We start from the raw sequence: 16,946 nt of genomic DNA on the forward strand, positions 1-16,946 counted from the left end.
GGTACAAGCGTTTAAACTAAAATCTTAACATTTATTAATTGTTGATGTTATTATAAAAAATTAAAAATCCATTAAATATAATTAATAAATAATAAATATTGCATAACTCACTTTACATGTGAATACCATTAAAAAAAGTACTCTTAACTATTTATCAAACTAGTTTAACCACTTATTAGAAATGATATAAATAATCATTTATCTAACTAAACTAAATTAATCATGTTACTTAAACAGGTTAAAATAATAAAATCCCCCCAAAACAGAAAGTGGGAGCTGAAAGAGAAGAAAACAGGAAAGCAGCTATAAAATTACAAGCCTTATAACTCCTTTAGGTTGGCAGATAATACAAATAAAGTCGCCACAAAAGCTCTTCGCTCTAACTAAACCAAGTGGCGCTATTAACAGCCTCAATTGCAATAAAGCATATATTACATTTTCTTTGACCCAAAACGCAAATAAAAATTGTGGTTACATATGAGAAAAAATAATAATAATTAGCATCGACTTCCCATCTGAGTAGAGAGGCTCAGGCCAGTCATTTTTCTAATATTCCAATTATCGTGGCGTCAGACTATAATAAAAGTATGAGTAGGTCATGATCTGAGTTCCACAAATGAGTGTGTTGGAATGACCCCAGTGCACGTAATCTGTGATGCGAGAAGGAAAGCAGCTTCCATCACATGCAACGTTAACTTATGATCCTCCTATAGCAGCTGTATTAATTCCCAGGAGACTTTTATGCATAATACATGTAAAGGCTATTTGAAGCAGCGCAGGCGAGTGAGTTTTCAGTCGGATGCCATGCTAAATGAAGCAACTTTGTCGTGAAATCGAAGGTATTCCCATTTGTATCAGCTCCAGAATTATCTGTGCCTTTTATTATAGTCATGGTGAAAGAGGAGTAGAGTTCAGGGGAAGATCCATGGTCTAAATAATTAGGAAATTACAGATGCCATAAGATAAACATGGTTCTCCAAATACAAGTTGACTAGCAAAGTATTATAATATACCAGTTCGATGTTGTTGTTAGAGAGATTCAAAATAATTAATTTAGCCTCACTCAATGCTTTAAGGTTTTGGGTTGAAGTTATGGTATTAGAGCTTCAGTGACCACGAGGTCACGAGTTCGATTTTCACCGCCCCCACTTTCAGGTGGCACAAGACAGACCAAAAAATGGACTTGTGCAATATCCTCTCTTCAAGACTTTTTAGCTCTTGCGTGAGGAGGTGTGTTAGAGAGATACAAAATAATTAATTTAACATCACCTAATGCCTTAAGGTTTTGGGTTTGAAGTAGTTCTTTATAGTTGTCCTAGCTATAGAAACAAGAATGGATCTCATAATTATTCAGCATTCACCCAACTACTCCTTAATGTAATTAAGTTAAGAAGGAAATAAGAGATAATCAAAATAAATTTTACTAATAATGATTTCATACAGCTATATAAAAATTTGTATTCAACACTGCAGTAGGGGCGGTCAATATCCAAACCAAGTTTAGACAATATACACCAGACCTTGCATCCAAATGCAGTAAATGTTCACTAAAAGACATACCTCTCCTGAGAACACGGGGAAGGGTGCCTAGAGATCTAGAAGGCTTCTGCGGAGTTTGAACTTGTCTCCTGAAATTACACCAAAACGGTTGAGATACATCAAATCAAGATGAAAAAGTTAAGAGCTCTGCGGACAGCCAGCAAAATACTGATCAATTGGAAACATAACTTTTTTCCTCAGGTCTCCTGCAGCAGAACTTCGTTGATCTGGTTAAACTGAAGAGCAGTAGTTCTACTTTTTATACAAATTCAATAGCATCAATATTAGAATATACCTCATCGGATTCTTGGTGGCTTCAAGAGTTGTTGTTTCTGTGCTGCCTTCAGAACAGCCAAACACGCGGAACAGATTGCTGAAATCATAGAAAGGAATAGAATTTTCCAGATTAAAACAGGCATTTAAGCTTAGTAAATATGGTATAAAAAATTCAGTGGGTAAACATATATAAACCAGACCTGTATGAACCTGTTGCCACTCGGAGTCCATCTCCACTAAGACAGCACTCAAATTTATCGAAGATGGAATCATTTTCATATAAATCACAGAGCTGACAAAGGTATTAAAAAAACATGGACATTTCATTACATGGTACCATAAATGCTTCAGATGCATTTGTAGTCATCCAAACTTCCAAAAAAAAAATTAGTCACCTTCGGCCTTAAATATTCATGAACCTGGAAAGTAGCAACAGGACCGGAATCCATATTTATGTCCCATAACTGAAATGAGTGAGTGAGAGAGAGAGAGAGGGGAGTGAGAATATAACTAAAAAAAATCTTATAGGAGCAAACATCAAATTATTGCCGTCCCAAAGTAACACATGTAACCAACATGAATTGTAAATAATATAAACTGGATATGATCTTGGTATAAACAAGCAATGGAGTCCATATTATATAAGTACTCCAAAATCCGTTAATCATAAGACAAATAATTCCCAGTCAAAAATCACTGATTAGTGATAGAGTTCAATAGAAAATTTTTTAGTCATTTACACTTGTCTTTATCGTCATAAAAATAAGCATTCCTAATAATCATAAGTCAGATCAAGCAGAGCTATTCCGTGCAGTCAACACAAACAGAAAAGACAATGTGATTTCCTGTAGAAGTTGCAATATTCGTACAATATGACTTGTGCATGCTACTGTTCAGATGATATTAGAGTTTGCCAATAATTAGTAAAGACCAATACATAGATTTGGACCAAAATGACTTTGTAAAAGAAAAATTCAGCTAATAATGAACATACGACATCTATTTGAGTCACAAAAGCCAGCTGATAAGAAGCCAGTCTTATTTAAATTTGGTTGGTTACATTCTCTCATCTACATTTAAGACATATCCTCTTGAATTATGATAGAAAACTAAATCAAAGCAACAGTCATAAAGAAATCAACCTTAAGAGTCATGTAGTCACGACTAAGTATATGTCTTCCATCCTTCGAAAACTTGATATCAGAGATTGACGCAATTATTTCAGTGAAAAAAGATTTTGAAACAGGTGCCTCATGTTCCTCAAATCTGTAAGAATAAAAAGTAGTAAGCATAAAACATGCGGCCCATATGGGCACATGTGCATGTAAATACTAACAGAAATACACAGAATAAAGGGGGCAAAAGAATAAACAAAAAAAGAAATAAAGAATTTTACAATTTGCTATGAGTATCACATAAAGCTGACTGCCGCATATCGATAAGACGGATAGAACCTTTAGAGCTACTGTATGCAAGCGTGCTGCAATGAGTAGGATGAAATTCTGCTGAAGTGATCACCTCTGAACATATCAAATAAAAATAAATAAAAAAATGAGCACATCTATCAAGTCGTTTACACAAAAATCACAAACTTAAGTGTGTATTTGAATTACCTTATTTTGTGTTCAAAATAGCATATAAAAAAATTTACGGATAGAGCTTTTGAAAAAAAGGAGAGATGTTATTCCCGAAAATTAGGCTTTACCAAAAACGCACCAAGTACCGAATTGACTCCACTGAACAACAACTAGTAATATCATTATAGAAAATGATACAAATATTGATAATTGTGTTGGCTTGTTCCTCACCAAACTCCCCCAGTATAAATCCAAAAAGATAAAAGCAAAAGTACATTAATATAGACTAGATAACAAAGAAAGCAGAAACAACAGACAGAGTGCGTCTCTATACTGTTCAGAAATATTTTACAAAAAGAGTTTCCAAAAAACAGTTTAAAATAATAAACAATTGAACACTCATTTAAACAAAAGAATGCTATTCAGACCACTGTAAATTCTACCAGTTAGATCCTCCATGTTTGCAGGCTTGACGTCAACGATATTAAAACTTTGATTGCTAATTTCTAGGTTCCAAAGATTTATTCGAAGGTCATCTGCTGATATAAAAGTTTCACCATCACTACAAAACAAAAAAGGGGGAGAAATAAATAGGGATAGATAAGTGGTCATTTTTAACAAGGAAAAACCATGCTTCCTAGATATTGAAGTATGCAGCAACATTAAACAAATGGGCAGAAAGACTTTAAACTAACTGAAACAGCCAAAAAATCACATTGCTCTATGATTCACATCCATGTAAGGAATTTGTCAACTGCATGCATAGCAAATTTTCCCACTTCAATGAAATAAACGGAAAGAAACTAGAACTATAAATTCACTAAAGAAAGAAAAATGAAGGAATTTTAGACAAACTAGAAAGATACAACAAAGATGTCATTAAGAACATTAACCTATTGTTTGAGATAGAATTGATATGATAGTCATGGGCATGAGCATAGATTCTTCGACATCTTGCCACAGGGTTTGTCTCATGACTGGTCACCTGATTTTGCAACATTTAGTCATGAAAAGATGTCAGTTAAACACCATATACATGTCAGACGGATTGCTTTCCTACAGCTTATAACTTTTAGAAGAAATACCAACTTAATTCCAAAAAAGCACAATTCCACGATCCAACAACTAAGTTCAGAACATATAAATTTTCAAATCTAAGTTCCAAAGTAACATCATGCCAGAATTAGCATTGGAACAGGTACTACCACAACAGGAAAGTGTAGGGACTGAACACTCCCATTCGCCGTATAGGGCTTATAACTGTTGGATGTACTTGAATCAACAAGGAGACCATTTCCCATAGCATGAGATTTAGTGGCATCCATGTGACACACTTTCTTCACCTTCTTGTCTTGGACCTGTCCCACCACGGAAACAGTGAGAAAATGACCATTACAGTATAAAAAATGTCCATCAATAAAAACTTTCTAATATAATGATACTTTATGAAACTTTTCCCAGGTGCACCTTTTCTAGGTCATCAGAATCAAATATCTATTCTACATGGTATCTAATAATTATTACACTTTATAAACATATAAAACAACTATATCATAACATTTGTCTGTCAAATAATAGGATTGGGATAAACCTCTGACTGGATAACCCATTAATAAGATCATAAGTCAATCACCCTAGGTGTGGTTAAGGCTAACCAACAATTAAAACAGAACTATAAACCTAAGTGGGACCACCAAAGGCATGTCTAGGAGTCCTAGTTTCTCAGACACCAAGCAAATAACAAAACTAGTGTTATCCAACAAGCAGGATAAGATTTTATCAAAAACTCTTTCGGTTGTTATCAGTTGTAATAAATGCCTTTATCCTAAATTTGTTATGTTTTGCAAAGAACAAATAGTTTTCTAGATTTTCATGAATTCATCATCCAACATGCAAGCAATGGCAACATGGATAAAACAATCCTCACCCCCCCCCCAAAAAAAAAAAAAAAAACACACACACACACAAAAGAAAGAGGGTAATAGTACAGTATGACAAAATTTCATGAAGATGGCTAAATTTGAACCAGAGTACGTGACAAATATCAATGACTGCTGATTAGTGCTGAAAATAATAATTTTATTATCACAACTATACATTATCATAATAATTATATAACAAGGCATGAGATTATGTAAAAGCATCAAAAGATTCATAACCAACTCTTTAGATGATGTCTAATCTTCCATGTATATGACTACCTCAGGAATATCTTCTAAATTTTGAAGTTGACTACCTCATACCATACAGCAAATATAATAAAAGTAATGCAGCCTATTATGTTTAGAAATACAAAGATAATCTTTGTCAGTTAAAAACTCATCAAGGCAATTAAAGTATCAAGGAGAAGTTCACCGAGAAAATTGCAGTTTTAAAAATTTAATAATTTGTAAAGCAACCAAACCACCTTCCAAAATTTAATGGTTTTGTCATTTGTAGAGAGAAGAAAGAGCGCCCCGTTGGCTGTCTGGTTCCATCTGATTTTATTGATTTTCTCCTCGATTTCTAAACTCTTAAGATAGTCAAACTGAATTCAAAAACACAAATAGATGGAAAAATTAGTTGAGATCAAGATTGCAGTTCAAAGTAAGATGAATCTGTACAACAAACAATAATCAGTGTACTGGAGAAAGATGATACCTCTGGTTCATGGCTCTGAAACTCAGTTTTGTAACGAAACTCGGGATGTCGATTGGTCGAATAATCCATCTGCTCTAAATCTTTCCGGTCTCCCCCGTGCTAGATGATTTTCATAATATGAATAACCATATGGTAACGCTAGGTAAAACAAACAACAACAAAATCCTTTCCCCACTATGTGGTTTAAAGCTTTTACTCAAAGGGGGAGGGGGAGGGGGAGGGGGAGGGGGAGGGGGGCAATATAACGAGAAGCAGTTAAATGACTTACATCTGTTGTATCTGTTCTTTCAAATAAAACAACTCGACCACCACGATCTCCAGTAGCAAGGTGGTTCCCAGTTCTGTCAAATTCGATTGCAGATATGATATCAACTGCACACACAGGGGACAGATGAGCTGACACTGCAATAGCACAAACACGCTCATAATGTAAACTAAATATTGACTCTATTGTTGATGGACTTCTCCACATCAGCAGTAGTTATTATCTGCATGCAATGCGAGGTGAAGTAGTGATTACAACCCTCAACATTTATCAAAACTATTTACAACTAAGGAACCTACAAATATGACGGCAGATCAAAATATCTGCGAACACCATGAAACAGGGCAACCATCAAGGCCAAATAATAGCAATTTAATGTACAAAGTAGGGATTATATTTTACAACTGATAGCACGAAATATTGAAATATAGAATTTGATAAATTCATGAAAATCATGGAACATCATATACTGGGAACAACTGTGAATTGTAATCAAGCTATTTTACCCAGTAAACATTAATAAGTACGATGACCAAACCAACTTCAAATCTTAGATTAAATAGGTCATCAATTTTCCTTGACACCCACTCAATGTTTCTTCCTTTTCAATTTTTTTTTTGTGGTAAACTTTCTCGGTTCCTTTTCTTTCACTTCTTCCCACTAAATCTGCCCCCAAACACTGTTCAAAACGGACCAAGTTTGTAGCAAGCAGATGAACGATCAAAATAATATTAAATTTTCAATAACTCCTACCATTTTAGAAAGAAACACAGTAACTATGTGTTATCGGAGATTGGGAATTACTCTTTTTGCAAAACACAATAATAAAAACAACACAGTTGAAATATTTCAAAGTCCGTTCAGTTTATGCCTAAGCAAAAGCAATATATGCAAGTGCTTTGAAACCCACCCACATACAAAGTCACCCACCCACCAGTATCTTTTTCCACTCGATGAATGGTACCCAGCACACAAGAGCACAGAATCATCACGATGGAACGAGTCCAACCCGCAACCAAATAAACCTAACTCAAGCTCCTACAAATGAATAAGCAATCACCCTATCCTATAAAACTGAAGACCCAATTTAAGAGAGAGAATTAGCCAATTTCAGCATGAATTAACGAACCTAACAAAGTAACTGTTAAACAAAACAATTTAAGCTCCAAAGTCTCAAGTCCAATCTCTAGAAAAAACAACAAAATATAAAGCTGAAAGTGCTGAAACGGCGTATAGAACGGTATATGCATAGTTACACGATACGAGTTCGCAATGGAAAAAACAAACAGCGTATGAATTGTGATCAGAATAGGGGTAGCAATAGGGGGAATAGCATACCTTCCTGAACTTCTTCGCCGGCCGTCCTTTCACCGAACACTTGGGAGAAATTCCACTCGAGCGGCTGTGGCACCGCCGGCGCCGGCGGTCCGATTCCGACGCCGCCACTACCTCCGTTCATTTTCGTTTGTTTCAGAAAATCGGAAATCAATGCGAAACCAACCGATCCAAGAGTATGCCAACCACTTCACACGCAGGATGAAACGTCGTCGTCCATTTCAACCCACACTACAATTTCTGTTACTCATCCCTGTTCAACATAAGTGATATCGATGAGATTCAATCTTCAATTTTCCTTCTCTCTCTCTCTCTCTCCCCTTTTTTTTCTTTTTTCTTTTTTGGTTTTATCTCCTCTTTCTTCTTCTTCTTCTTCTTCCCTGTGAATAATGAAAATGACGGAGAAAGAAATTCGTCGTAGGCGTTGCTATTTGTTGTTTACACTTTCCAGTGTGTTGATTTGCCCTCGGAATATTACTATTATAAGATTTCTTTATACGAAATTTATGTTTATTAATGATAATATGAGATTAATATTTTTTATATTATATTATGGGTAAAATATTTCTTCATCATTCTAATATATTGCAAGGTTATATTAGTCTTTATCATTATAATTTTTTTATTCAAAACGATGTCGTTTTGAGCTCACCGGAGATAACTTTATAAGTGATCGGAGAAATATTTTTCCTTATATTATTGGAGATAAGTTTATCTCTCACTCACATAAAAATGGTTATGTGAGGCCATATAAAAATAAGAGAAAAAAAAATATAGACTCCATATATATATGTAAAAAATAAAATTATCTCTTGTAATATGAAAAATACTTAAAAAAATAAAAAAAAAAAACTGTGGAGCATAAGTGTAAAATCAGAACAGATTCGATTACCTGAGTTTCTGGAATTGGATTCAAAAAAAGGAGGGCTAATCCAATTATCTGATTAATTTGAAAACTTAACAATTTTGTATTTTGAAAACAAAAATTACCTGATTAAGCTTTTCAGATCAAACTGTTGGATCATTATCGAACTTTAGGACTCTAACCCAAATTCTATAACTATATTTTGAAGTATGAAACAAATTAAACAATATCCATTTTTCAGTCCAATTGTTCTTTTTCTTTTATTTTATATTTTCTATTTCGGGTTTAGTATTTGTACTTTTAATGACATAAAATTGTGTCTTTTTTTTTTTTTTGATAACAAAATTGTGTCTTTTCAAGTAAGAAAAAAAGATACGAGAAGAAAGTAACTAATATTATTTTAATTTAAAAGAACAAATATTTTTTACTCCTATTTCGGAATATTTATTTTGTCTTATAACTAAAAGAAAACGAGGTGATGCATACATGAGGACTGCGACGTGTATTCTTTGGCTTTTTTCGCTCTTTAATTTTCCCCATGGTTTTCTCACTTTTAAACCTTTAATCTATTTATGTGGTTGAGTTGAAGATTGGTGTATATCACGATGAAGATTACGATTCTTTATTCTGTCTTGTAACCCTGTTTTTCTTTGTTAATCAGAAAGATACTTCAGCTAAAGCAAAATCCAAAAGGGAAAGAACAAACTCTAGAGATTACGAAGAGGATACAAACTTTTTAACTAAAAAAAACGTTATCTTCTGCAGTGGTTTGGGCATAAACTAACTACATTTTAACGAAAATTAAAGGGAAATATTATTCTTATGCAACATAAGATAACATTTTTTTCTTACACACCCATTGATTTCCGTGTAGTTTAATTTATAATTTTTTATTTTTTATAAGTGAGTGGGCCACATCCATAATTGTGTCTATGGTAGAAGATAACACTCTCCTACAACATGAGATTACTAAAACCCAAAATTAAATCATGTTAAAGATAATTTTTTTAGCGAAATATAAGTCACATGTTATATAAGAAAAATATCTTATGTTATACACTCATAGTAAGGATGTTCGCGGTCTGAATTAGATCGATTTTGAAGCAAAAATTATACGGTCTAATCCCTTTATTTTGATCATTTAACCATCTATTCAGTTTGAAATTATTTTTTGAATTTCATCCAATCTAATCCAATTTTATTCGGTTTGGATTGGATCTGTTTTTAATTTTTCGAAAAGCCTAAAATTTTAGCCATACAAATCACTAGTTATATCAAAATAAAGCCATACAAAATTATAAACTACTGCAAAATTCAAGTCTTCAAATTAAAATAAGTCTTCAAACTCATGAAGAGTGAAAAGAAAATAGAATAACAGATAACAGAAAAAAAAAAGGAGATAGTTTGCTATCAATAGCATTCAAGATCCAAGTTTACAAAACAACAAAATTACAAGTCAGTAGTCACCATCTTTCAAAAACAATAAATACATAACACATTGGATTGGTTTTCACCAACCAACCGAAAATCGATCCAATCCAATTAAAATATGCGGGGTTTATTTTCGGCTTTTGATTTTTTAATTTTTGATTATCGATTTTTTAGTTCGGGGCAAAAAAATTTAAATATTACACTTTTAATAATTAATTACGAATAGGTTGCAGTATGGAAACTAATTTCGAATCTATTGCAGTCATTCACGCCCAAAGGAGGCGTGACAATTCACGCCCAATCCAGGCGTGAATTTCCTATAAAACCCCCAAAATTTCCACTTTTCCATCTCACACCTTCTCTCTAACTTCTCTCTAAAGTTGCTCTGCCTTCTCTCTAGATTATTTGTGGAGCATTTTGCGCGCAAAGCCCTGTCGAACAAGTAAGTCTTCATATTTATTTTATCAAATTGTTATTTATAAGATGATACATGTTATAATAGTAATTTAAGGTGTTGCGCATATAATTGTTATTATAGTGATCTAGGAATATGTTAAAGTAGTGTCTTAAACCCTAGGAATATAATAGTAACTTAGAAATACAATAGTGATTGTGAAATACAATAGTGATTGTGAAATATATTAGTGACATAGGAATATTGTACACATTTAACTGAATCTTTTTCGTAGGTAATGTAATTTAATATTTTTGTTAACACATGTAAATTGCCATTTTTTTGTAACAAATGTAATTTAATATTTTTTGTTACACAAGTAATTAAATTTTTTTTACACATGTAAATTAATATTTTTTGTAACACATGTAATTAGTTAATTTTTGTAACACATGTAATTAATGTAATGACTTTTGAATATATTAATGAAACCAATTAATTTATTATTGTGTATAGTACACTATTATGGCTGACTCGTCATCGTCGGAGTCAACTCGGTCTACATCCGATACTGAGACTCAGGCCGAGCCTTCAGATCCCAGGACCCATGTGCTTCCAGGACCATACAGGTGGGACGTACTTAGGAGGCGCACGCAGCGCACACACGTTTCACAGGTTGTGTGGAACGAGGAGAAGTGTCGCAAGTGCAAGACTCGACACAGTGTTGTCAAGGGGGGTCCATCTCTTGATGCTATTCTTGGTGTCGTGGCAGACTACCTGCAGCAGGCTGGCTTCCTATATGTCGCCCGCATGCGGCATATTCAGGTACGCATATAAGAAAGTACCGGTCATGTGAGTTTTAATTTAATAATAAATGTTATAAACTAAGTGTATGCTTAAGCAAGTTTATTTTGATAATAAATGTCTGCTATTATTTCAGATTGATCCCATGCTGATCAGTGCTCTGGTGGAGAGGTGGAGACCAGAGACACATACGTTCCACATGACGCAGGGCGAGATGACCATTGCGTTGCAGGATGTTGCGGCTATATTGGGATTGCCGACTGATGGGAAAGTGGTTACGGGTGCTACATCCACCAACTGGCGAATCCTATGCGGAGAGGTGCTTGGTCACGCCCCGCTCATTTTAGAACAGTCGTACGGGGATGTTAAGCTCGCGTATTTAGACAGACATTATGCGCATTGGGCTGCAGCTTCTGCGGACCCACAACAGGTTATATTTTTTACTAAGGCACACATTGCGCGTATGTTGGGATCATGGCTTCTATGTGACAAATCTGGAGGTAGCGTCGTCGGATGTCGCTACATTGCGTTGCTTGCAGGAGGTTTTGATGACATTGGACAATACAGTTGGGGATCTGCTGTTCTCGCACATTTGTTTAGACAATTATGCGAGCTTCTTGACCCGCGCAGATCAGACATGGGTGGATGTCATATACTGCTCCAGATATGGGCGTGGACCAGATTTCCTCCTATTGCTCCTTCTCTTCCTCAGCCTACTCACCCAGAGTGGCACTTCGGGCACCGGTATGTGTCATTTGTTTAAGAATGATACTGTAATTTATCTGTAACAAATTATTAATAATCTTGCATATTTTCATCTTGCCTAACAGGTTTAATGGTTTAGCCCGCTTTAAACCACAACATCAGCTTCTATATCAGGGGACTCTAGACACGTTGACTAGGGACGAGGTATGTTATATTTTTTTGGAGAAATTATGATTATTATTTTCTCTTGCTGCCAAATTAATACGTTATGGAAATTCATCATATTTTTTGTCGGTTGTTTGGCAGCCGTACGAAGACTATCATTTCTTGGACATACCTGCAGATGGGCGATATCTTTGGTTGGCTAGGACACCGATCATATGTTTTCATACGGTTGAGCAGTGCCAACTAGATAGATGCTTGAGACAGTTTGGTTTGGACCAGCCGATCCCTTTGAGGCCTAGAAAGCTCAAAGGGGTTCATGATCACACGCTTTGAGGTACATGGCCTGATAACTGGCAAGTTAAGCTCAGACCATTTATACATAGATGGCAGATAAGGGTTGAACACATAGGTCAGCTGTCTCCCCCATTGGCAAGGCTGATGTCACCAAACCACAAGTATATGGATTGGTATCGGCTACGAGGCAAGCATTATGTATCTAGGAGGGCGGCGAAGATTGGACGTAGTGTATGTTTTCTACAGGATCCTACTTGCTTATTTTTTGCATTTATTGACACTGTCTTGTTAAATTTCAACATTTACTTGCAATTATTTATTTTTATAGTAGATTGATGGTCTGGAGATGCTATACTTCGCGACTACTCCTGAGCATTTTGAGTCCTTCGGTTTAGAATGGGTTCATGAGGAGATTGGACGCTTAATTTTTGTATTCAGAGAGTCGTCCAGGGTGGAGGAGCCAGGATCACAAGCTCCCCCGGCCCAGACACAGGATGAGCCTCAGATATCTCTTGATATTCCTTCACATAGACAGGAGGGACGAGGGCTTGGACGCCGTCGAGAGCCAGTGGCACCACTTCCGGAGCCTATACATGCCCCTAGGCCACACATAGATATGTCTGGATACTTCAGCCCCTGATGGGGCAGACATTTGATTCTCAACTCATTTATTACGGTCCTCTTCAGCATCAGGATGTGCCATTTTTCCCTTCGCAGACAGGTACGCATGGTCCACCCATGGACTCCCAGAGTCAGCCAGTGTATCAGGGTAGTCCAGTCCACAGCGCACCTGGTTACGGGCCAACCACACAGGCTGAGACTAGCACTCAGGATTACCAGCCGTGGTCACATGGAGATGTTGACGACCTGATGGAGAATATGTATTGGGAGCCAGATTTGACACCAGATTGGGAACCATTTCAGCCTACAGATGCCACTCCACCTGCTTACCATGCGTCTACGTCATCTCTTATATAGCCAGTTACAACATCTGGTACAGGACCAGCACCTGAGCCAGCATCACAGCATGAGCTAGAGTCCGCACCAGAGGCAGTACGAGATGTCGTTCCAGGCCCAGCCGATCCCGACATTGGGCCACATGTAGCTCCTAGACGCAGATTTTTGCCTCCTCGTCAGGCACGGGACATGCAATGGCCTCCACCATCGTAGTTTGTTATGTACTAGGACATCACATGTTTTGGCAGTGATATATGTTTGACACTTTTATTCATGTATATTTCATGGACTGCATGCGTATCACAGATTGTTATTTATTTTTGGACATAGTTTATCTTGCATGTTATTTATTTTCCAACTATACTAGATTAATGAAACATTTGACTGGGATAACATAACATAATAAAGCCACGTAAAAAGTGACTATCATTTTGATTACAAACGTTTCTATGCATCACTGATTAGGTAAACGATTAGGACAAGAAAGGCGATTATGCCCAAGTAGCTTACAAAGACCACACTTAATTCGACTTTGACTGGCTTCAACTTCATCCATCTCGTTACGTATCCTAGTTGACTTTGGACGGCCTTTTGCACGCAACATAGATCGGTCGGGTATGATAACTAGACTTACCGAAGGTGGAATAGCAGCCTCATTACCAATTGGCTGCCACGGAAGTGAGTATGCATGAACCAAATTCTCTGTCAAGAACACATCGTCCACATATCCAAACGGATTCCGCCGAACACTTAATGTCGCTGCATAGGCATGACTACATGGGTACTTGAAAGCCTTAAACTTTCCACATTGACAATATTTCTCTGGAAGGTTCACAGAATACGACCTCTCATTTGATTGTATTTAATGCTATTGCGTGACCTTGTGTATTTGTGTACGTGTGTGTATGTTGTGGTGGATCAGGAACTACCATTGAGGAGATAACCCCTCATGGCTTTATGTTAAAAGACTACCATTAATTGAGGAAAATCACCCCTCTTGGCTTTACGTGTTAAGAGATATAATCAATTACCATTGAGGTAAGCGCACCCTCATGGCTTTACTTGACCGTAAGGTCGATTACCATTGATGGAGAATGGTCCACATGGCTTTAAGTTGTATACCATTGGTGGAGTACAGTCCCCACAACTATACGTTGATCTGCAATTGCTGACTTGCTGCATATGTATATGTACGCTTGAATGCCTTGAGTTGCACATGTGTTTGATGTACGTTGGATGGATGGTTGCAACTTATTGAGTTTATCTCACCTTTTGCAATCCCAAAATATGTTATTTGGGGAAGATAACTTTATCCTCTATTGCAGGAAAAATATTTTTTCCTAAAATAAATGTGAAAGTATATAATGGGATGATCCACTCATATTTTTAATAAAGAAAAAGTATTTTTCCTGCTACAGGAAATAAAGTTATCTCAAGCAACTCCAAAATTACGTCGTCTTGGGGATTAAGATAATTAATGAAGGATATTTTAGAAATTTTATTTGTTTCTTAGTTATATGAATTTTAGAAAAACACCCTTCATTAATTTACCCAAACCTCAGAACAACGTAGATTTGGGGTTGTTAGAGGTAACTTCATCTCCTGTTGCAGAAGAAACAATAAACCCTTTTAGTAAATATAAACTTATGTCTTAAATAAAAAAATATTAATAATGCAAAATCATATAAGGTTGGCCAAATAAGTATTTTAACCAACTTACATAAAATATTTAATGGTATTTATTATGCCAGATGTTCATTGACACCGTCCCCCACTAGCAAAGTCAATATATGTACATAATTTATTAACAGAATATGGTCTGTCAATTTTTTTATGGAAACACTAACTGATTCAATCTTAAATGATTACTGATTGCATCATTGATGGAATATTTCGTCGGAGATATTTTCCATCCGTAATTGTGTCGATATAATGTAGGGGAAACACTTCACTTGCAACAGAATAAATGGTGTCTCATGTGATAGAGACAATCCTTGTGGGGCCCACCAATTTTTAAAAAAGAAGAAGAAGAAGAAGATTGACACGGGATTTTGATGGGTGTGCAGGAGAGATTTATCTTCTCTTGTTATAGGAGAAGTTATTATCCTTATAATTTAATAATTAAACGCATTGTTCTATTATTATGATTTCTGACGAAAAAAGAGACAGACTTTAGTTCGTAAATAAACAATCCTTCAAAAAAATTGTTGGTTGAGTTGGGTTAGATATTCTGATGGCCCAAGGCCATGTGTGGAATTGACGTACTTCAAGCTAGTCGGAGAAGTTTAATATTTCAAATGCATCGAAGATATAAAATAATTAGTAAAAATGTATGGGTACATTTAATGTTTCGAGTTGATACTTCCCCGGACCTTTGTTGCTGGACTTCCATGTAACTTATATTTGTTATCGCTGCTGGACTCCTTCTCCATTGCTTACTCCCTTAAACTCCCATATACCCTCATCATCAACCTATCTTTGAACATTCTATCAGGGAATGATTGTTAATCGTTTTGGTGTCAATACAAATCAATTATAACGTGCGCTCGGATACGAGATCATTTCAGTTTGCTATCCTTTGAATTGAGGTGTTAAATTGATTTTCCAACTAAGTAAATATTTCTTTATGCTCATATTCTTGTCACATGATTGGTATTAGGGATTTAGGCTTTAAAAAATAAAATTGGGTTTTTTTTAAAAAAAAACTCATCTGCTGTAGGTCAGTATGCTCCACATGTAATTTATATTCCTCTCCTAAATATTTGACTTTATCATATGTTTCATTTTGCATTTCAGAGATATATGAGTCAAAACTTGAAAGGGCAAGTAATTAATTTAGGTCATTGTATGGTAAGTAATTTTGCTTTGATGTTGAGTTTTTGTCTTGACAAGTAATTAGAGTTTTGACACTGAGTCCTTGTCTGGGAATTTTGATCATTTGATTTTTGTTTAATTTATGTCCGTATGATGGACTTTATAGGTAGTGTTGTTTCTGCATTATATTATGTGCTTTTTTCTATGTGTTACCTTGAGTGTGTTGACATTTCTCTAAGGGCAGTCCCTTTATCACGTGCTTCTTCGCAAATGCTTGATTAATTAATTAATTAGGTCGGTATTGAACATATATAAAACATTTAACAATTCATTATATGAAAGGTTAACTTTTTCACTAAGAACATTGACTCATCCTAAAAGTTGGGGACAAGCTCAAAATTCTTATAATTTTGTGAAACTCTACACAGTTATGAAATATGATAACTTTAAACTTTGCTATGCATATGCTCTACATTGAAAAAGAAAAAAGATAGATATCAACAAATTAATATAATCTGATGATCATTTAAGATCTAAGCATTATCGCTTGCTTTCCTTTTAGCGCAGGGTACAACTTGGATTTTCATTGCAAAAGGTCAATATTTTGTATTGTTTCAGATTCTACCTTTAAGTATCTTTATTCTTCCTATATGTTGATGGTGTGGTTTATGTTCTCTTCCATCTTCAAGTTTGTTTTGCCCATGCGTGCACCATTATTTGGGCCATGCATTTCAACTTTGGGGACGACAATCTATAACACCTCGTATCTTAAATATGTATTTATATGTGATAATGTTGATTAAAAGGGTAGAATTAGTGAAAATTCTGAAATTAAGGCCAAAATATTTGAAAGGAAAGGGGCAAAATGGTAATTTACCAAACACG

At 35.5% G+C, this 16,946-nt stretch overlaps 1 protein-coding gene across 2 annotated transcripts; it reads right to left on the bottom strand.

Moving 5' to 3' along the window:
* Positions 1 to 297: 297 nt before the first annotated feature.
* On the bottom strand, positions 298 to 8,071 carry LOC133316973 (serine/threonine protein phosphatase 2A 55 kDa regulatory subunit B beta isoform-like). Of its 2 annotated transcripts, none has more exons than XM_061518768.1 (14): positions 7,636 to 8,071; positions 6,301 to 6,404; positions 6,033 to 6,131; positions 5,800 to 5,919; positions 4,601 to 4,750; positions 4,286 to 4,377; positions 3,836 to 3,954; positions 3,212 to 3,335; positions 2,958 to 3,081; positions 2,211 to 2,279; positions 2,016 to 2,107; positions 1,835 to 1,912; positions 1,561 to 1,628; positions 298 to 876 (listed from the first exon to the last, which is right to left on the bottom strand). In XM_061518768.1, exons 1-14 carry the CDS (start codon positions 7,754 to 7,756, stop codon positions 740 to 742), a joined length of 1,497 nt encoding a protein of 498 aa, XP_061374752.1. In that variant the 5' UTR covers positions 7,757 to 8,071; the 3' UTR covers positions 298 to 739. The 2 variants fall into 2 exon arrangements, with proteins under 2 accessions (XP_061374752.1, XP_061374751.1); XM_061518767.1 differs by having other exon boundaries at positions 4,598 to 4,750; positions 6,301 to 6,434.
* Between the last annotated feature and the right edge of the window lie 8,875 nt (positions 8,072 to 16,946).

This window comes from Gastrolobium bilobum, unplaced genomic scaffold (genome assembly GCF_033153095.1).
Source record: "Gastrolobium bilobum isolate Gb01-03AN ecotype WA unplaced genomic scaffold, APGP_CSIRO_Gbil_v1 utg15090, whole genome shotgun sequence".
Taxonomy (NCBI): domain Eukaryota; kingdom Viridiplantae; phylum Streptophyta; class Magnoliopsida; order Fabales; family Fabaceae; genus Gastrolobium; species Gastrolobium bilobum.